General features: G+C 41.3%; 2 protein-coding genes across 2 annotated transcripts in view; both read left to right on the forward strand.

Moving 5' to 3' along the window:
• Positions 1-22,637, forward strand: part of SPESP1 (sperm equatorial segment protein 1) — a 154,602-nt gene that overhangs the window by 94,459 nt on the left and 37,506 nt on the right. The gene's annotated exons all lie outside the window — the stretch shown is intronic.
• Positions 9,995-11,593, forward strand: LOC112833265 (tubulin alpha-1A chain-like). The gene has a single exon (XM_025884331.2). The coding sequence runs from the start codon at positions 10,010-10,012 to the stop codon at positions 11,363-11,365; it is 1,356 nt and encodes a 451-aa protein (XP_025740116.1). The 5' UTR covers positions 9,995-10,009; the 3' UTR covers positions 11,366-11,593.

The following is a 22,637-nucleotide window of genomic DNA, read 5'->3' on the forward strand; positions in this document are numbered from 1 at the left end:
CATATATATATATATATATATAAGTTGTTCTCTCTTTAAAATTTTGAGATACAGTTTCTTCTAACAGATCAAAATATACCCTAAATCTCTAGTGTATGGCTTTGTTCTAGTCTCCTGCCTGATCACATTCTCTCCCCTTTTTATTTATTTGTCTCTTTTTTTTAATCCTCTTCTTTCTTTTTTCAAACAACTTATCAATTCCTTTTATAAATTTTTTTATAGTTTTCATTTTTACAGTCATATTCCATCCCTTCATCATATCAACCCTTATTTTTGTACATATATAAGTTTTTCTTTCTTTAAAATTTTGGGAGGCACTTTCTTCTAACAGACCAAAATACACCCAGAATCTAGTGTGTGGCACTGATCTATGCACCAGCCTGATCATATTTGATCATATTCTGTTTTTTTGTTTTGTTCTGCTTTTGTTTGTTTTTATCTTTTTCTTTTTCTTTTTTTCTTTCTTTTTTCGTTCTTTCCCTTTCTTTTCCCCTGGTTTCAGGTCTTTTCTGCTTTGTTTAGAGTATATTTCCTGGCGACCTTGTTACCCTGTTAGCATTTTGTTCTCTCATTCATCTGTTCTCCTCTGGACAAAATGACAACATGGAAAATATCACCTAAACAAAAAGAACAAGAGGTAGTACCAACTGCCAGGGACCTACTCAATACTGACATTAGTACGATGTCGGACCTAGAGTTCAGAATCATGATTTTAAAGATACTACTGGGCTTGAAAAAGCATGGAAGTTATTAGAGAAACCCTTTCTGGAGAAATAAAAGAACTAAAATCTAACCAAGTCGAAATCAAAAAGGCTATTAATGAGGTGCAATCAAAAATGTGGGTGCTAACTGCTAGGATAAATGAGGCAGAAGAGAGAATCAGCTATACAGAAGACCAAATGATGGAAAATAAAGAAGCTGAGAAAAAGAGAGATAAACAACTACAGGATCACGAGGGCAGAATTCGAGAGATAAGCGATACGATAAGACGAAACAACATTAGAATAATTGGGATCCCAGAAGAAGAAGAAAGAGAGAGAGGGGCAGAGGGTATATTGGGTGCAAATTATAGCAGAGAACTTCCCTAATGTGGGGAAGGAAACAGGCATCAAAATCCAGGAGGCACAGAGAACCCCTCTCAAAATCAATAAAAATAGGTCAACACCCTGACATCTAATAGGGAAACTTTTAAGTCTCAGAGACAAAGAGAAAATCCTGAAAGCAGCTCAGGAGAAGAGATATGTAACCTATAATGGTAGAAACATTAGACTGGCAACAGACCTATCCACAGAAACCTGGCAGGCCAGAAAGGACTGGCATGATATCTTCAGAGCACTAAACGAGAAAAATATGCAGCCAAGAATACTATATCCCGCTAGGCTGTCACTGAAAATAGAAGGAGAGACAAAAAGCTTCCAGAACAAACAAAAACTAAAGGAATTTGAAACACGAAACCAGGCCTACATGAAATATTGAAAGAGGTCCTCTAAGCAAAAAGAGAGCCGAAAAGCAGCATAGACCAGAAAGGAACACAGACAATATACAGTAACAGTCACCTTACAGGCAATACAATGGCACTAAATTCATATCTTTCAATAGTTACCCTGAATGTTAATGGGCTCAATGGCCCAATCAAAAGACACTGGCTATCAGATTGGATTAAAAAACAAGACCCATCAATATGCTGTCTGCAAGAGACTCATTTTAGACCCAAAGACACCCCCAGATTGAAAGTGAGGGGGTGGAAAACCATTCACCATGCTAATGGACACCAAAAGAAAGCTGGGGTGGCAATCCTTATATCAGACAAATTAGATTTTAAACCAAAGACTGTAATAAGAGATGAGGAAGGACATATATCCTACTTAAAGGGTCTATCCAACAAGAAGATCTAACAATTGTAAATATCTATGCCCCAAACATGGGAGCAGCCAATTATATAAGGCAATTAATAACAAAAGCAAAGAAACACATTGACAACAATACAATAATAGTGGGGGACTTTAACACCCCCCTCACTGAAATGGACAGATCATCTAAGCAAAAGATCAACAAGGAAATAAAGACTTTAAATGACACCCTGGCCCAAATGGACTTCACAGACATATTCACAACATTCCATCCCAAAGCAACGGAATACACATTCTTCTCTAGTGCCCATGGAACATTCTCCAGAATTGATCACATCCTAGGTCACAAATCAGGTCTCAACCAGTACCAAAAGATTGGAATTATTCCCTGTATTTTTTCAGACCACAATGCTTTGAAACTAGAACTCAATCACAAGAGGAAAGTCGGAAAGAACTGAAATACATTGAGGCTAAAGAGCATCCTACTAAGGAATGCATGGGTCAACCAGGAAATTAAAGAAGAATTAAAAAAATTCATGGAAACCAATGAAAATGAAAACACAACTGTTCAAAATCTTTGGGATGCAGCAAAGGCAGTCCTGAGAGGAAAGTATATAGCAATACAAGCCTTTCTCAAGAAACAAGAAAGGTCTCAAATACACGACCTAACCCTAACCTAAAGGAGCTAGAGAAAAACAGCAAATAAAGCCTAAACCCAGCAGGAGAAGAGAAATCATAAAGATCAGAGCAGAAATCAATGAAATAGAAACCAAAGAACAGTAGAACAGATCAACGAAACTAGGAGCCGGTTCTTTGAAAGAATTAACAAGATTGATAAAACCCTGGCCAGACTTATCAAAAAGAAAAGAGAAATGACCCAAATCAACAAAATCATGAATGAAAGACGAGAGATCACAACCAACACCAAAGAAATACAAACAATTCTAAGAACATATTATGAGCAACTCTATGCCAGCAAATTAGATAACCTGGAAGAAATGGGTGCATTCCTAGAGATGTATCAACTACCAAAATTGAACCAGGAAGAAATAGAAAACCTGAACAGACCTATAACCACTAAGGAAATTGAAGCAGTCATCAAAAATCTCCCAACAAACAAAAGCCCAGGGCCAGATGGCTTCCCAGGGGAATTCTACCAAATATTTAAAGAAGAATTAATACCTATTCTTCTGAAACTGTTCCTAAAAATAGAAATGGAAGGAAAACTTCCAGACTCGTTTTATGAGGTCACCATTACCTTGATCCCCAAACCAAAGACCCCATCACAAAGGAGAATTACAGACCAATATCCTTTATGAACATGGATGCAAAAATTCTCACCAAAATACTAGTCAAGAGGATCCAACAGTACATTAAAAGGATTATTCACCAGGACCAAGTGGGATTTATCCCTGGGCTGCAAGGTTGGTTCAACATCCACAAATCAATCAACGTGATACAATACATTAACAAAAGAAAGAACAAGAATCATATGATCCTCTCAATAGATGCAGAAAAAGCATTTGACAAAGTACAGCATCCTTTCTTGATCAAAACTCTTCAGAGTATAGGGATAGAGGGTACATACCTCAATATCATAAAAGCCATCTATGAAAAACCTACAGCGAGTATCATTCTCAATGGGGAAAGGCTGAGAGCCTTTCCCCTAAGGTCAGGAACGCGGCAGGGATGTCCACTCTCACCACTGCTATTCAACATAGTATTAGAAGTCCTAGCCACAGCAATCAGACAACAAAAAGAAATCAAAGGCATCCAAATCGGCAAAGAGGAAGTCAAACTCTCACTGTTTGCAGATATGACGCTTTATGTGGAAAACCCAAAACACTCCACCCCAAAACTGCTAGAACTCATACAGGAATTCAGTAAAGTGGCAGGATATAAAATCAATGCACAGAAATCAGTGGCATTCCTCTACACCAACAAGACAGAAGAGAGAGAAATGAAGGAGTCGATCCCATTTACAATTGCACCCAAAACCATAAGATACCTAGGAATAAGTCTAACCAAAGAGGCAAAGCATCTGTACTCAGAAAACTATAAAATACTCATGAAAGAAATTGAGGAAGACACAAAGAAATGGAAAAACGTTCCATGCTCATGGATTGGAAGAACAAACATTGTGAAGATGTCAATGCTACGTAGAGCAATCTACACATTCAATGCAATCCCCATCAAAATAGCATCCGCTTTTTTCAAAGAAATGGAACAAATAATCCTAAAATTTGTATGGAACCAGAAGAGACCCCGAATAGCCAGAGGAATGTTGAAAAAGTAAAGCAAAGCTGGCGGCATCACAATTCTGGACTTCCAGCTCTATCACAAAGCTGTCATTATCAAGACAGTATGGTACTGGCATAAAAACAGACACATAGATCAATGGAACAGAAGAGAGAGCCCAGAAATGGACCCTCAACTCTATGGTCAACTCATCTTTGACAAAGCAGGAAAGAATGTCCAATGGAAAAAAGACAGTCTCTTCAACAAATGGTGTTGGGAAAATTGGACAGCCACATGCAGAAGAATGAAACTGGACCATTTCCTTACACCACACACAAAAATAGATTCCAAATGGTTGAAAGACTTAAATGTGAGACAAAAGTCCATCAAAATGCTAAAGGAGAACACAAGCAACAACCTCTTCGACCTCAGCCGCAGTAACTTCTTCCTAGAAACATCGCCAAAGGCAAGGGAAGCCAGGGCAAAAACGAACTATTGGGACTTCATCAAGATAAAAAGCTTTTGCACAGGAAAAGAAACAGTCCACAAAACCAAAAGACAACCGACAGATTGGGAGAAAATATTTGCAAATGACATGTCAGATAAAGGGCTAGTATCCAAAATCTATAAAGAACTTATCAAACTCAACACCCAAAGAACAAATAATCCAATCAAGAAATGGGCAGAAGACATGAACAGACATTTTTCCAAAGAGATCCAAATGGCCAACAGACACATGAAAAAGTGCTCAACATCACTCAGTATCAGGGAAATCCAAATCAAAAAAACCTCAATGAGATACCATCTCACACCCGTCAGAATGGCTAAAATTAACAAGTCAGGAAATGACAGATGTTGGCGGGGATGTGGAGAAAGGGGAACCCTCCTACACTGTTGGTGGGAATGCAAGCTGGTGCAACCACTCTGGAGAACAGTATGGAGGTTCCTCAAAACGTTGAAAATAGAGCTACCATACGATCCAGCAATAGCACTACTGGGTATTTACCACAAACTTACAAATGTAGGGATCCGAAGGGGTATATGCACCCTGATATTTATAGCAGAAATGTCCACAACAGCCAAACTGTGGAAAGAGCCAAGATGTCCATCGACAGATGAATGGATAAAGAAGATGTGGTATATATACACAATGGACTATTATGCAGCCATCAAAAGGAATGAGATCTTGCCATTTGCAACGACGTGGATGGAACTGGAGGGTGTTATGCTGAGTGAAATAAGTCAATCAGAGAAAGACATGTAGCATATGACCTCACTGATATGAGGAATTCTTAATCTCAGGAAACAAACTGAGGGTTGCTGGAGTGGGGGTGGGGTAGGAGGGATGGCGTGGCTGGGTGATAGACATTGGGGAGGGTATGTGCTATGGTCAGCGCTGTGAATTGTGCAAGACTTGAATCACAGATCTGTACCTCTGAAACAAATAATGCAATGTATGTTAAGAAAAAAAAAGAAGAAGAAGAAGATAGGGAAGAATGAAGGGGGGGAAATCGGAGGGGGAGATGAACCATGAGAGATGATGGACTCTGAAAAACAAACTGAGGGTTCTAGAAGGGAGGGGGCGGGGGGATGGGTTAGCCTGGTGATGGGTATTAAAGAGGGCACGTTCTGCGTGGAGCACTGGGTGTTATGCACAATGAATCATGGAACACTACATCAAAAACTAATGATGTGCTCGGCATGAGGGAAATCCAAATCAAAACCTCAATGATATCACCTCACACCAGTCAGAATGGCTAAAATTAACAAGTCAGGAAACGACAGATATTGGCGGGGATGAGGAGAAAGGGGAACCCTCCTACACTGTTGGTGGGAATGCAAGCTGGTGCAGCCACTCTGGAAAACAGTATGGAGGTTCCTGAAAACGTTGAAAATGGACCTACCATACGATCCAGCAATAGCACTACTGGGTATTTACCACAAACATACAAATGTAGGGACCCGAAGGGGTACGTGCACCCCAATGTTTATAGCAGCGATGTCCACAATAGCCAAACTGTGGAAGGAGCCAAGATGTCCATCGACAGATGAATGGATAAAGAAGATGTGGTATATATACACAATGGATTATGCAGCCATCAAAAGGAATGAGATCTTGCCATTTGCAACGACATGGATGGAACTGTAGGGTATTTTGCTGAGTGAAATAAGTCAATCAGAGAAAGACATGTATCATATGACCTCACTGATATGAGGAATTCTTAATCTCAGGAAACAAACTGAGAGTTGCTGGAGTGGTGGAGGGGTGGGAGGGGACGGGGTGGCTGGGTGATAGACATTGGGGAGGGTATGTGCTATGTTGAGCGCTGTGAATTGTGCAAGACTGTTGAATCACAGATCTGTACCTCTGAAACAAATAATGCAATGTATGTTAAGAAAAAAAAAAAGAAGAAGATAACAGGAGGGGAAGAATGAAGGGGAGTAAATCGGAGGGGGAGACGAACCATGAGAGAGGATGGACTCTGAAAAACAAACTGAGGGTTCTAGAGGGGAGGGGGGTGGGGGGAGGGGGTTAGCCTGGTGATGGGTATTGAGGAGGGCACGTTCTGCGTGGAGCCCTGGGTGTTATGCACAAACAATGAATCATGGAACACTACATCAAAAACTAATGATGTAATGTATGGTGATTAACATAACAATAAAAATTAAAAAAAACAAAGTCTTTAAAGCCCAATAATACTGTTAATTTTCAAATATGTGGTAAGTTAAAGGTAGTAGTAAAATGTTCCATATGTGGAGGAAACTTGGTAGCTCAGTAAAGAGGAAAAGATAAACTTTTTAACTTTCACATGAAATTAAAGTTCAATAGGATACCTCTGGTCTTTGTGCTTTAAGAAATGCATTTTTACTTTCCCTGGCCTATAACCTTGCTATGGCATCTGGTGATTACACTCAAAATTTAACCAAGAACCACGGACGCTCCTTTTTTTAAAGATTTGAATATAACTAGGATTTTTATTACCACAGGAATGAAAAACAGAATGGCTCTACTGATAAAGAACTCATGTATATAATGCTTAACATATACCCAAGCATGGAATCATGTATAGGTGGACCAGACTCTGGCTGAATGTCCTTAATTTGGAGAACAAATTCCTTGTATTTTCCATCCACGTCATTAAGGGGGAACACAAATAGATTTCCCTTATTCTACAGAAGTGATACAAATAAGAATATCTGAACTCTGTCATCATGTTAAGAACTGCCAGCTAACACACCAACATTTGTAAATTAAAAAGAACACAAATAACCAAGATGAGGTACTTGCAACTCAAATCAAAGTTCTAATAACTGTGCTTCATTAGTGGGGTGCACTCAAAGAATGGACACAAAGGGAAACATTGTATCTTGTCATTCATCCAGCAGTTTTCCTATAATTTGTTAATTTAAATTTTTACGGATAGACAAAACAAGTAATTTTGTTCATATTAATTAAGTGTTCCAGGTAAAGGAATATAACTTTAGAGTTGGGGGTGGAAGAAATAGAGAGTCTGGTAAAAGGGTACAAACTTTCAGTTATAAGATGAATAAGGCCTAAGGATCTAATGTATAACATGGTGACTATGGTTGATGACACACACAAAAATACACACAAAAGGTAATTATGTGAGGTGACGTACTAATTAACTCAATGGTGGGAATCCTTTCACAATGTAGACATATATCAAATTATCATATTGTATATTTTTTTTAAGATTTTATTTGACAGAGAGACAGAGAAGAGCATGGGGAGGAGCAGGGGGAGAGGGAGCAGGTTCTCCACTGAGCAGGGAGCCCAATGCGGTGCTTGATCCCACATGATCTGAGCCGAAGGCGGACACTTAACCAACTGAGCCACCCAGGCGCCCCTAAATTATCACACCGTATACTTTAAAAATATTACAGTTTTGTCAATTATACCTCAATAAAGCTGGGGGGAAAAATAAATGTAAGTTTATGACTTTGCATTTCTTGATATTTATGTTCTTGGTTAGCGTATTCCCATAGTGAATATGGGCTTGCCCAATGTGATTGTCTTGGCCTATGGAGACATTACAAAGTCTGACACAGCATAGGCTTGATAAGAGCTTGCATACTGGGGGCTTGTAAAGCTCCCTCTTAGAAGCAAGGTGCCATGGTAAAAAGATATTTGGGCGAGACTACTAAGAGAAGTCATGTAGAGAAAGACATTGAAAGACAAGAGGCCATGTTGGATGTTCTCATCCCACTTGAGCTTCCAGCGGAATACAGCTGAATGAGTGACCTCAAATCCACCATATGAGGCAAAACTGCCCTGCTGAGCCCAGTCAACCCATAGACCATGAGAAATAATAAATCTGGGGGATGGTCTGTATGCTGCAACACATAACCAAAACAGCTTCATTAAATTATATTTTTATTTATTGAAGATTTTATTTTTAAGTAATCTCTACACCCAACATGGGACTCAAACTCACAACCCCAAAATCACATGCTCCACCAACTGAGCCAGCTGTGCATCCCAAATAATACTTTTATAAAAAGGTTTACAAATTCAGTTCCAGTGGAGTTAAAAACCAGGTTATCCCAGGACTGATGTTAAAATTTAATTGGAACCAAAGCAAACTCATGACTTGGAAATAGATCTCTTCTAGTTCTGTTCAATAAAACGACCTAAATAACAATATCACCCAAGGACGTTAGTCTGTTATGTATCCCAGGTACTTTGGTCTCTAATACCATCTTCTACTGTATCCTCAGAAGGATGGCTGAACCCATTCAGAGTAGGGAAGCTACAAAGTGGTCTTAGGACAACCAGCTAATAACAGAAGACAAGAAGTCTTTAAAAAACACATGAGATCTTGTGCGCCTGGGTGGCTCAGTTGGTTAAGTGACTGCCTTCAGCTCAGGTCATGATCCTGGAGTCCCGGACCGAGTCCCACACTGGGCTTCCTGCTCAGCGGGGAGTCTGCTTCTCCCTCTGACCCTCTTCCCTCTCGTGCTGTTTCTCATTCTCTCTCTCTCAAATAAATAAATAAATAAATAAAATCTTTAAAAATAAATAAAATAAAAACACATGAGATCTTATCAAAAGAACACAAAAAGCAGCTGAAAAGAACAGAAAGACGGCTTTTTTTCTGATAAAAAATTAAAGGACAGGCTAATGCAACTACTGCTACACCCTTAAAGGCAACTCTCTGGACATTCACATATATGGTAACATGCTCCTCATTATCTAAAACATTAATGAAGTATGTCATGGCCTTCCATTTACAGGTCTGAGAGACCCTCCCAGTGCTATAGCCTGGGGCCTTGAAACAATGTAATGAAACAATGTAAAGGGGACTTGCAGCATCAGAAGCGAACTTTATCATTTGAATGTACTTGAGATAAAAGGAATCTGCTTCTCTTTTTAATGTATTTGCCAATACATTTCAACAATTATTGCCGTTTGCTGCTTCACTACTTCCCTTGCCTTCTGTGGTCTATTAGGACAAAGGTCTTCTAAGGACAAAGATATATGCCAAAAATGTAAATATTGAGCCTTCTTTAAACACCAACCTAGAGAAGCCAGTTAAGAGGTTTTCTTATCCAAGCTTAAAACAATCCTGTATCATCTACTCTACCTTTGCTGACTGATCCAAAGAGATAACCAGGAAAAAACAATTTATCCACGAGATACAAAAAAGAGCCCAAAAGCTAGTATTTCACATTCTTGTGTTTGTAGCTTCAGGCTCACCAATATTTGGTGACTTAAAATTATAGAAGGCAAATTACATAATTTAATAGTATTTAAATATATAACTATTATGTAAATGATACTTTAGAAGTTACAATTTTTTAAAGCAACAAGAATTCTCATTAAGAAGTTATATACTGCAGAAGCAACAACCTCTCCTCTTCCTCTCCGCCATCTGCTCAGCAGACGCAAAGCAGCAACCATGCGTGAGTGCATCTCCATCCACGTGGGCCAGGCTGGTGTCCAGATCGGCAATGCCTGCTGGGAGCTCTGTTGCCTGGAACACGGCATCCAGCCCGATGGCCAGATGCCAAGTGACAAGACCATCGGGGGAGGAGATGACTCCTTCAACACTTTCTTCAGAGAGACGGGCGCCGGCAAGCATGTGCCCAGGGCCGTGTTTGTAGACCTGGAACCCACGGTCATTGATGAGGTTCGCACCGGCACCTACCGGCAGCTCTTCCACCCTGAGCAGCTCATCACCGGCAAGGAGGACGCTGCCAACAACTACGCCCGAGGGCACTACACCATCGGCAAGGAGATCATTGACCTTGTCTTGGACCGCATTCGGAAGCTGGCTGACCAGTGCACAGGTCTTCAGGGCTTCTTGGTTTTCCACAGCTTTGGAGGGGGAAATGGTTCCGGGTTCACCTCCCTGCTGATGGAACGTCTCTCTGTCGATTATGGCAAGAAGTCCAAGCTGGAGTTCTCCATTTACCCAGCCCCCCAGGTTTCCACAGCTGTAGTTGAGCCCTACAACTCCATCCTCACTACCCACACCACCCTGGAGCACTCTGATTGTGCCTTCATGGTAGACAATGAGGCCATCTATGACATCTGTCGTAGAAACCTCGATATTGAACGCCCAACCTACACTAATCTAAATAGGTTGATAGGTCAAATTGTGTCCTCCATCACTGCTTCCCTCCGATTTGATGGAGCCCTGAATGTCGATCTGACAGAATTCCAGACCAACCTGGTGCCCTATCCCCGCATCCACTTCCCTCTGGCCACCTACGCCCCCGTCATCTCTGCTGAGAAAGCCTACCACGAACAGCTTTCTGTAGCAGAGATCACCAACGCATGCTTTGAGCCGGCCAACCAGATGGTGAAATGTGACCCTCGGCACGGTAAATACATGGCCTGCTGCCTGTTGTACCGTGGCGACGTGGTTCCCAAAGATGTCAATGCTGCCATTGCCACCATCAAGACCAAGCGTACCATCCAGTTTGTGGACTGGTGCCCCACTGGCTTCAAAGTGGGCATTAATTACCAGCCTCCCGCTGTGGTGCCCGGTGGAGACCTGGCCAAGGTGCAGCGGGCCGTGTGCATGCTGAGCAACACCACAGCCATCGCTGAGGCCTGGGCTCGCCTGGACCACAAGTTCGACCTGATGTATGCCAAGCGTGCCTTTGTTCACTGGTATGTGGGGGAGGGCATGGAGGAAGGAGAGTTTTCTGAGGCCCGTGAGGACATGGCTGCCCTGGAGAAGGATTATGAGGAGGTTGGTGTGGATTCTGTTGAAGGAGAGGGTGAAGAAGAAGGAGAGGAATACTAAAGTAAAAAATGTCACAAAGGTGCTGCTTTTACAGGGAAGCTTATTCTGTTTTGAACATTGAAAAGTTGTGCTCTGATCAGTTAATTTGTATGTAGCAGTGTATACTCACATACAGTTACTGACCTATGCTTTAAAACACAATGCTTTGTTACAGACCCAAGCTGTCCATTTCTCTGATGGGTTTGAATAAAGTATTCCCTGTCTTAAATGAAAAAAAAAAAAAAAGAAGTTATATACTGCAAATACATTAAAGAGGTATGATTTTTAAATTTGGAAAATATTTAAAACGAAAACTATGGAAAAATCGGATATAAGAAAATTGAATGTATATAAATTTAAGTATATACTAAAAAGGTGTTTATCCAGCACCATCAGAATGTGTATGCATGTACAGGAATGCAGACTGCTGTACATCCAAGCCTTATTCATGTCAAACTGAACTTAGATTAAACAAGTACTAGCTAAACTTGAGTTGGGCATATTAGAAAGGTATGGACAGTTAAAAGAAGTACTGAGGTTTTCAATAAATGTAATTACTTAATAATACCCACGATGTCTGTATAAGATGACCTCAAAACTGTCTTAGTATTCTAGAAAAATAAGTCAAAGCTGCACTTTTCATTATAAAAACCTATGTGCCTTTTCTTTGGCATGATAACATTTTTTATATGATTCTCTCACCAACAAATGTTGGAATAGTGGCCAGGTAAAATAAAGAATACAAATCTGATTTAAATCAAACACAAGGATAAACCTGGTTTCTTTTGGTGTACTTATTCCAAACAATACATAAACAAAATTAAAATTACTTAGAGAAAAAGAATGAGAGAAAGAAAGTAGCCATGTTAATATTGCCCTACATATCCCTTAACCCACTTCTGTGGGAAAGAAGTAAATTACATTTTCAAGGTATCTTCTATGATCTATATATATTTTCCTTATGTCTTGTGCCATCTATACATTCAACACAAAATGGCTCTCTTTCCTGAAAAGTATCTTTTCATTTCCTACAAGCCTTAAGAAAACTTAGGGAAGAGGCCACAAAGAAAAAGAATAGGCCACAAAATGATGCAGTTAGGCCGGAGCTTACAGAGTTAAGTAGGGATCCAGCAAGCCCAGAGTGTACTTTATGACTGTATTAATGTCACTTCAACTAAAGTCTCCATACATGTCAGTCTGTTGTGACTTACTGATCTACAGCTACCAAAATGCAATAACTTATGTTAGTAATAACGACCATCAGACATCAAGAAAAGATATCATCTTCAAGGTGTGTTTCTTTATGGCAAAGAAGAAACATTTTACAAAGATCTCTGTTTAAAACAGCTAACAATCATAAGTGCTAGTATTTAAAGTGCTAACTTTAGTGATCTAGGACACTTTATCCAGAATTTTTCTCACTACCAGTCATGATTTAGGTTGTGCTGTATTTCCATTTTTTAAATCTAATTTTTAACTAAGACCTTTTAACAATTCTGAAATATAGCTCCTCATAACTGGCATGTTCCTTGATACTTTTTTCACACCTACGTGTTAAACTTTATTTATTTGGTTAAACCAACCCCAACATTACCAAATGTTACAATGAACTAGTTAGACTAGATGGACAAGACTCACAGCCAGTCTTATGTGGAATCTCAGCATCAGACACTCCACTTAAATACCTCAACGTCTCCACATGTTAATATAGTAGTCTTGGCAGGTGTGATTTTCAGCTATCGGGGAGGGACAGGAACAAGTCCAAGTCGTTAAGTTTCAATTCTGCTTAAATACGGTTGTGAATCCTGCGCACCGGGATGCACTGTGGGAGTGCATAGGGGGGTCAGTTAGTGTCCTAGACAGGCACCACAATCCACTTGCTCTCCATGTTTCACCATAGGGGTCAAACTTCTTCCGTAAAGGGCCAGAAATAAATATTTTAGGCTTTGCAGGCCATACTGTCTCTGTGGCAACTACTTAACCCTGCTGTTATAATGCGGTAAAGCAGCCATGGGCAATTCAAAAAGGAACGAGCATGGCTGTGTTCCAATGAAACTTTATTTATCAACAATGCAATTGGTATTTCATAGTTTTCCACATGTCAGGAGAGATTACATTTCATATTCACCTTTAAAAACGTAAAAACCGTCCTTGGCCAGCCAGCCACGCAAAAACAGGCCGCCTTGGCCCGCGGGCCGCAGTTTGCAGACCCCTGCTTTATCCCACATGCACAGACTCTGGCAAAAGGGGACGAGGTTAACGTCAAGGAATGTGTCCGCCAGAGGTGAGGTCCCACCCGCGAGCCCAGTGTGCCCAGCCCGGCGCTTCCCGGGTCACGCCCGGGACCCGCCCCCCGCATCGCTGCCGGCAGCGTGCAGGTCGCCGCGGAGGAAGGGGCAAGGAGAAGAGGGACACACCTCCGCATCGGAGGCCTAGGACCCGGGGCAGTGAGGTGTGGGAGGAGTGCAGGACCGGGTCTCCGACGGGCCCGGGAACCTGGGACTTCCCCCAGGTGTATCCCCTGGGTCACTGCCGCCGCAGGTCGGTCACTCACTCGGGTAGGCCGGCACGGACGAAGGCCACAGCAACAGCGCAACTAGAAGGACTAAGAACTTCATGGGCATCGTCCGCAGCACTCCGCCATGCGACGGGAACGTCCTGGGCCACCAGGCCGGGTACCTCAGGGCCGAAAAGGGAGGGTGTCTACGGCGACCGTCCCCGCTCAGGGCCGTGGGCGCCCTGCAACGGTTGTCCCCAGCGCGCAGGCGCAGCGAGGGGTGGGGGCGGGGAGCGCGAGCCGCCGAGGCCCGCCCTTCCTGGAGCGGCGCGCAGGAGGCGGGGCGATAGCCCTCCGCCGCGCCCCGGTGCGCATGCTCGCTCGGGTTTCGAAACTCTGCGCCGCGCGCCGGGCTCCGAACGTCTAGAAGCCCGGGAGACTTCTGGAGCTGTGAGGGCTGGGATGTGGCGGGACTCGGCGGCTCCGCGAAGGCTGGGCGTGTAGCCGTGCCTGAAACACTTCCCCTGCGCGGAAGGAACTGTCTGATGGAAGACACAGACGAGTAGCCTGGCAGTTACAGCCGCGTGGAAGTGCTGCAGTGGGGGAAGCCCTCGGCACTGTGAAGCCCAGAGGAGGTCCCCCAGCTCAAAAGGGCGGGGAAGAGGCTCCCGAGATGGAAGAAAGCTGGACGCACCCCGAGAACCGAAAATAGTCGGGTCTAATTGCAGCGATGGGGCAGGTGTTGGAGGTGAGGGAGGAGAGCTAAGTAGTCATTAAAGCCACTTTAAGGGGCTTGGGTTTGTTTTGTTTTTTCAAAAGATCCCCCACCCCCCTTTTAAAGCCAAACTATGGGGCAAGCTATGGTTGTCTGGGTTGTCTGGGGTTAGGGATGGGGGAGAGCCTGGCTATAAAAGGATAGCATGAGGGAGTGATTCGGAGTGGCAGGTAGTTGTGGTGGCCTCAGAATCTATGCATGTGTTAAAATTCACAGAACTGTACATCACCAAGAATAAGTTTTACTATAGGGTAATATTTAAAAATCTATATGCACCCGTATCTTTGCTTCAGGAAGCAAAGGGCATGGGTTTTATTCTGAGGCAATAGGGAGATACTGCAAGGTTTAGAGCTGGGTAAGGTGTCATTAGATTTGCATTTAAGAAAGCTCTCCTTGCTGTGGCGAGAACTGGCTGGAGGGAAGGAAGCAAGACTAAGAGACAGGGAGCCAAGTTATTAGACTGTTCCAGTAATCCAAGCACGGACTGACAGAGACCTGGACTCATTCTGGCAGAGCACATGGGGCCCGTGGACAGATTTGAAAGACATTTAGAGTTAGAATCAACAAGACTGGGAAATTGTCTGAATGTGAGGACTGAGAGAGGAGATCACGCTCGTGTTTCTGGCTTGAGCACCTTGCGTGTGGTGTGAGATGGGCAATACAGGAGTTGGGGATGGAGGAAAAGAAGTTTAGTTTCAACATTGTTCTGTTGAGATGGGCTTGGGACATCCTACTGGCAGGGCCTGTCCAGTGAGCGAATGGATGTGGGGCCCTAGAAAAAAGCTGAGATGAAGAGGGAGGTATAGGAGGCATCAGCATCTAGAAGTGGAGATATGTGGGATTGCCTGAGGAGAGCTTTTAGAGGTGAAGCCCTTTGGGCCTACGTTAGATCCCTGGAAAACTTGGCAGGCTAGAAAAAGGAGGATGGACCTGCAAAGGAGATGGAAAATGGGGAGAGGAAAAGCAGGAAAGAATGGAAGCTTCATGGGAGAGGAGGAGTTTAAGGCTGTCACATGCCTCTGAGAAGTCAAACAGGAGAACAACTTCCATTCAGCAACAGGATCCTTGACAGAAGTGGTTTCAGTGGAGTAGTTTAGGCAGAAGCCAGACTACGTGAGTGGAGGAATGACTAAGAGCCGAGGAAATGGTGACAGCTACAGACAACCTTTTCGAGGTTGGTGCAGGAGTCTTAGGTGTGCTCTAGCAGCACTCTAGCAGCCTTCTAGAATCAAATGCTTACAACTATTTGGAAAGCTATTTGGAATATGTGACAAAAGGCTTAACATACTATAAATACTATGATCTAAATTATATAAGTTCAGTGGCGAATATGTCCTAAGATAGCTGTAATGGATCATCATCTATAATATAATTTTTTTAAAAAGAATGGTAAAGTTTGTTTCTAAATAAATATTCTAAAATATTATTAGAATACTGGGCAAGTATTAAAATGGTGTTCATCAAGTATATCTAATTTGGGGAAATCTTTCTATTGTAGTGGATTATATTTGAAGTATTAACTGAGGTCTCACCCTCCCTGGGCTTCTTGTCCCTCTACCTTTTATTCCACCATTGAGATATCTGTGGTCACCTTAATGTATGTGCTTCAAGGAAGGACAGCTAGAGTCTTGAACAGAGAAGTCAAAAGAAGGGCTGGATTTTTTTTTTCAATTCATGATGGGGTTGAAAGCTAAATCACTTATAGGAGCTGTTGCTTAAGTGAAAAGTTTTGTTTTTGTTAATTTGTTTGTGTTTTTAGTGGACATGTTTGCTTGATTTTGAATATCAAAAGCCAAGGAAACTGGAGGACAGGAGAGCATAAACCATAGACTGGGGGTGGATTCAGGATGATGTATAGTCTGTTTCCCCAATACTGATTGCAGTTTACATACAGAACCCCCTCACAGGTTTTGGTGGTTGCAGAGATTACTTACATCTCCCGAATTGAGTGAGGGGCTGTAAGTGAGAGGTTCAAAGAAGATGTCTGACTGTTAAGCCCAGAGTTGGGGTTGTTTTTTGCTTTTTTGTATGTTTATATAACTCGGGTAAGACCTTAGTGGCTTTCATCTTATGGATCATCCAAATGATCATGTTGAAGGGCACCTAGCTGGCTCAGTCAGAAGAAAATGTGACTCTTACTCTTAGGGTCATAGGTTCAAGCGCCACATTGGATGTAGAGATTACTTAAATAAACAAAACAAAACAAAAACAAATGGACATGGTGAAATAGCCAAGGTGTATCCTTACTGTGGAAATTTAGTTACCAAGAATGACTTTTAACTCTGTGTACTTTATGATCTATGTACTAACATAGAAAAATCTCCAAAATAGGGTATTGAGTATTTTTTAAAGTGTGGAAAAGCACATATCCATTTATGTAAAGTCATAGCACGGTTATATATTTACAATACTCCAGAAATCATTCTGGAAGAAAACACAGCAAGCTGATAGCAGTGCTTGCTTCTAGGAAAAGAAATGAGATTGGGTAGAAAAGAGGAGATTTTGAAGGGAGAATTTTTCTTTTTACTCTAGTTTTTTTCTCATCTCTTGAATTTTTCAAACAAGATTGTATTATATCTTATGCATTTCTCATGGAATTAAAAACTTTTTACAAAATCTAGACGCTTAAAGGAGAAGTAGTAAAAATAATACGCATCTTACGCCTCATGCTTTCTCCTGCTGACTTCACTGAAATATTTTTATTTTTTTAGAGGGGGAGGGAGGGAGGGATGGAAGGAGAGGAAGAGAGAGAATCTTAAGTAGGCTCCATGTCCAGCGTGGAGCCCAATACGGGGCTCAATCTCACGATCTTGAGATTATGACCTGAGCCAAAATCTGAGAGTCAGATGCTTGAGTGACTGAGCCACCCAGGAGCCCTTCACTGAAATATTTTAAAGTGACTAATTCACTACCAAAAAAAAAATGTGTTTGGCCTGTATCTCTGCTTCACCTCTGGACTCTAAATTGTTCTGATATTTAATCACACAGTATCATTTAATATTATATGGTTTCTTTCCTCAGGGATGTATTGTATCTTCCCTTTATAGTTGTTCTTATGCTTCTGCATTTCACATAGCACCTTGTTGGTGCTCAATAAAGACTAACATAACAGTTCATGCTCTTCCAACCTAAAGGAAGAGATACCAACCTGTCCTTCCTCTGAACCTCCCAGACCTATCAAAATCCACTTGTGTTTCAAGGCCCAAATGCCACATCTGCTAGGAAGCCACCCCTTCCTCACCTCTCCAATTAGAATATAATCGTATTTTCCCTATCCCATATTTCCACAAGCTATATTACAGCTGTTTTTTCATTTAATTACTGTGTTTTATTTTTACAAGTCAGTCTTCTCTAGACCAAAGTCTTTGAGGTCAGAGAAGCAGATCTAAGTTATCCCTGCATTGCACCCTCCCCAGCCCAGCCAAAGTCTTGCATTCACTGGTTGCTCAATAAATGCATGTTTGAGTTCAAAGGAAATTGAAAGGTTGGGATTTTTTTCTGTAGGCTTTTACAGAATCCTAAAAGGAGCTAAGTTACTCAGCTGCAGAGACAACTTCCAGCACAAATTTCAATCTCAAGAAACTCCTCAGCTCTTACGTGTCTATGATGCTATTATTTAAGCCCAGGTGAAAGGAATGGCACTGGTCTCATCTGCTCTTTTCTCTGTATACCTCTGCAAGTAATTCCAGACAATAAATTCCTAATTGTGAAATTGCTGTCAAATGGAATGCACCAATTTCCAGACCCATCAATAGTATAATGACTTAAGGGGCTCCTGGGTGGCTTAGTCGGTTAAGTGTCTGATTCTTGATTTCAGCTCAGGTCATGATCTCAGGGTTGTGAGACTGAGCCCCACATTGGGCTCTGTACTGGATGTGGAGTCTGCTTAAGATTCTCTCTCCCTCTGCCCCTGCAGCCTGCCTGCTTGTGCATGCTTTCTCTCTCTCAATAAACAAACAAACAAATTGCATAATGACTTACTAATACTGGGTGTCATCGTCTTTGAGGACCAACTATGTTAAATATGGTATCTTGTTCTTTTATTTGCTTTCCTTTGTTTTTCAGTAAGACAGAGTTCTGCTAACTCTCCCTCTCTGCCCCCACCTAGAACTTCCTCCATACTCCTAGTGTGTATCTAAAGCCTGCATTTACCTGCTCTATATTCTTTCTCCTGTTAACTCAATGGATTTGAATTAATAGGCTAAGGTTAGCTAGAGTTATGTTTGTCTCCCTGAAGAATGAAGCATATTGGGGAAGTCCTTCCCCCATCCCCACTATTCTCCTGGAACCAATGCACAGGGTAGCTCTGACCATAGCCCTTGCTTTACTTAATACGAAAGCAATTTTCAGATCTCAGATCTCAAATTTCACTTCCTAACATCACTTAGCACAGTGCCTGGCAAAATAGGTGAAATTCAATATTTACTAAATGAATGAATCCACCCACTTCCCTACCCATCCATCCACTCCACTGTTCTAAAACTCGGCACTTACTAGCATAAGAGCACCAGCGGCTTTGTCCAGGAAGGACTTCAGCCACCTGGGGGCAGCAGAGCCTCGCCAATGGCTGGGCTAGAACTTGGCAATTACTTCTGAGCCTCTCTCCAGCTGGGAATCTGGGAATTGGGTTCCGATTTTGTTGTGCTGGAGCATTGTTTTGCTATCGTGTGTTTTGTTTTATTCTCATGCCTTCAACTCTAAACACCAAATAACATTTAATAATACTAAAAATGATTCTGTAATACTAGCCTTTATTCTCCAAGGGAGATTTTCTCAGGCTGTTTTAGAGGAATGTTGCATATCCAGTCTTCCTCTAACTTGTTAAAGCTACTCCATATGCATTTGCATTACAGACAGACCTGGGCTGAAATCAGTTTGTAAAATGAGACCTGGAAGCACACAGAAGAAGTAGGCTGACCCTTGGGATTGCCCTCTTTCTACAGGTGCTGCACCACTTGAGGTAGGCAAATGCATTTTTTATTCACAATATCAGACTCTGAATTGGCTCCATGGAATGTTTTTGTTTTGTTTTAATAAATGGATGGCAATGAAATTTTGGAATGGGGATGAGAAGAGCTTGGAAGGAGTTGCAAGCATGTGAGCCTAAGATTGTTTTTAGTTCTTTCCAGGGAAACCCTCCCTCTTTCCTTTTGTCTCTACAAAATCAGCCTGCAAAATCCCGTGAAAGTCTAAGAGTATAGCTGGTGACTTACAGAGATGTCAGAACAATGATTTATTGCCCTATGGATCCATCGACCTGGAAGGTCCCTGGAATTCTAAAGGAGTTCTTAATACAAATTTAATTTTAATTCACTTAACTTTTGAAAAATGGTATATGTCCCCATTAAACAGGAAGATTCTTAAGGACAGGGACTGTGTCTTTTTGTGTTTGTGTCCCAGGGACTTTTCACAGTGTCTGGCAGAATGTGCTCTGTACGTATTTGTTGAATAACTTGAAATTTCCTAGCTAATGCCACCAAATAAAATAGAAGGTGACTTTGGGTAAGAAAGACCTTAATCTCTCCGGATGTCATTTTCCTTTTTTTTTTTTTCAAATAATAACCCTTTGTATTTGTTTACTGGCTTCAGTCTAAAGCTTACAGACTCTATATTTCCTTTTCTATTCAAAGGCATACCAGAAGGGTAGACTAAATATGTATTAGCATCCCAGTTCCATTGATGAGAAAATTGAGACTCAGGCTAAAAGATTTGGCCAGATCACCTAGCCACATACTCATTCACTAAGACTACAAAACACAGATCTTTTGCTTCTAAGTACAGACTGCTTTTCACTGTATTTCTCCAAACTGTAAAAGATAATCACACTAGTTAGTCTCTTCAAACCATTTTTCTGGCTCCAGCAGTGGTTCCCAGTCCTCACAGCACATTAGAATTAGTATAGAGCTTTTAAAAAATAACCAGTAATCAAGACCTTGTGTATTGGCAGCAGAGGGATAGCCATGTAGATCAATGGAACAAAATATAAAATCCAGAAAAAGACCCACACATACATACCCAACCGATTTTTTACAAAATGCGAAAGCAATTCAGTGGAAAAAGGGTAACCTTTTTAAGAGATGGAGCTGGGGCAATTGGACATCCATAGGTTAAAAAAATATAACTCAACCTAAACGTAACACCTTTCACAAAAATTAAATCAAAATGGATCACTGTAAAACTTTAGGGAAAAAAATAGAAAAAAAAACACTTTAGGACCTAGGACTGGGCAAAAAATTCTTACCCTTGACACCAAAAGCATGACTATATAAGAAAAAAATTGATAAATTGGACTTCCTCAAAATTAGTAACACTTTTTCCAAAAAAGACCCTGTTAAAAGGGTGAAAAGACAAGCTACAGGCTTAGAGAAGATATCTGTGAACTACAAATCTGACAAAGGACTATTATCCAGAATACATAAAGAGTTCTCAAAACTCAGCAGAAAAGAAAAAATTAAATTAGAAATGGGCGAGACACAGTTCCCTGAAGAGAATCTACAGGTGGCAAATACTGCACATGAAAAGATGTTTAATATCATTAGCCACTAGGGAATTGCAAATTAAACTCACCATGAGATACCACCACACACATATTAGAATGACTAAAATAAAAATAGTGACAACACCAAATGCTGCCAAGAATGAAGGGAAAGGGGCACCTGGCTGGCTCAGTTGGAAGAGCCTGTGACTCGATTTAGGGGTTGTGAGTTTGAGCCCCTTGTTGGATAAAAGATTACTTAAATAAACTTTTTATTTAAATAAACTTTTTAAAAAAGAATGCGGGGAAACAGGATTACTCATAAATTGCTGGTGGGATATAAAATGTTCTAACCATTGTGAATGACAGTTTGGCATTTTCTTATAAAACCCAGTGAAACAACTATATGACTCAGTAGTTGCAATCTTGAGCACTTACCCAGGAGAATTAAAAACTTGTGTTTATACAAAAACTTAGACATGAATCTTCATAGCAGCTTTATTCATAATAACCGAAAAAGTTGGAAACAATTTAGTCATCATTCAATGGGTAAATGGTTAAACAAGCTGGTAGGATTTTTTATTGCCTAATGTATGGTCTCTCTTGGAGAATGTTCCCTGTGCACTTCAGTAGAATGTGTATTCTGCTATTATTGGGTGGAATGTCCTATATATGTCTGTTAGGTCTAGTTGGTTTACAATGTTGTTCTATTTCCTTATTGGTCTTCTGTTTAGATGTTCTATTCATTATTTTTTTTTCTTTAGAGATAAATTTTATTTGTAGGTAAAAAACTGAAACCCAGTGTAGATAGACAGTTTGAGCTGAGGTACACCCCCTCCACACTCAGTGACAGAACAAGACCTAAGCAAAAGCCTGGCCCTTAGATCATGGATGTTGATAATGCATCAAATTCCTCCTTCCATTTCTCCCTTACTTTTTTTTTCCCCTTTAAATTTTTTTATTGTTATGGTAATCACCATACATTACATCATTAGTTTTTGATGTAGTGTTCCATGATTCATTGTTTGTGCATAACACCCAGTGCTCCACACAGAACGTGCCCTCTTTAATACCCATCACCAGGCTAACCCATCCCTTGACCCCTCCCCTCCCCTCTAGAACCCTCAGTTTGTTTTTCAGAATCCATTGTCTCTCATGGTTCATCTCCCCCTCCGATTTCCCCCCCTTCATTCTTCCCCTCCTGCTATCTTCTTTTTTTTTTTTTCTTAACATATACTGCATTGTTTGTTTCAGAAGTACAGATCTGTGATTCAACAGTCTTACACAATCCACAGCACTCACCATAGCACATACCCTCCCCAATGTCTATCACCCAGCCACCCCATCCCTCCCACCCCACCCCCGCTCCAGCAACCCTCAGTTTGTTTCCTGAGATTAAGAATTCCTCATATCGGTGAGGTCATATGATATATGTTTTTCTCTGATTGACTTATTTCACTCAGCATAACACCCTCCAGTTCCATCCACACGTCATTGCAAATGGCAAGATCTCATTCCTTTTGATGGCTGCATAATATTCCCTTGA

This window comes from Callorhinus ursinus, unplaced genomic scaffold, assembly GCF_003265705.2.
Source record: "Callorhinus ursinus isolate GAN/ISIS: 27379988/994484 unplaced genomic scaffold, GSC_fseal_2.0 scaffold25, whole genome shotgun sequence".
NCBI classification, from domain to species: domain Eukaryota; kingdom Metazoa; phylum Chordata; class Mammalia; order Carnivora; family Otariidae; genus Callorhinus; species Callorhinus ursinus.

Coding starts and splice junctions, on each gene's coding strand:
- LOC112833265 (XM_025884331.2), top strand. CDS start 10,010: ATGCGTGAGTGCATCTCCATCCACGTGGGCCAGGCTGGTGTCCAGATC.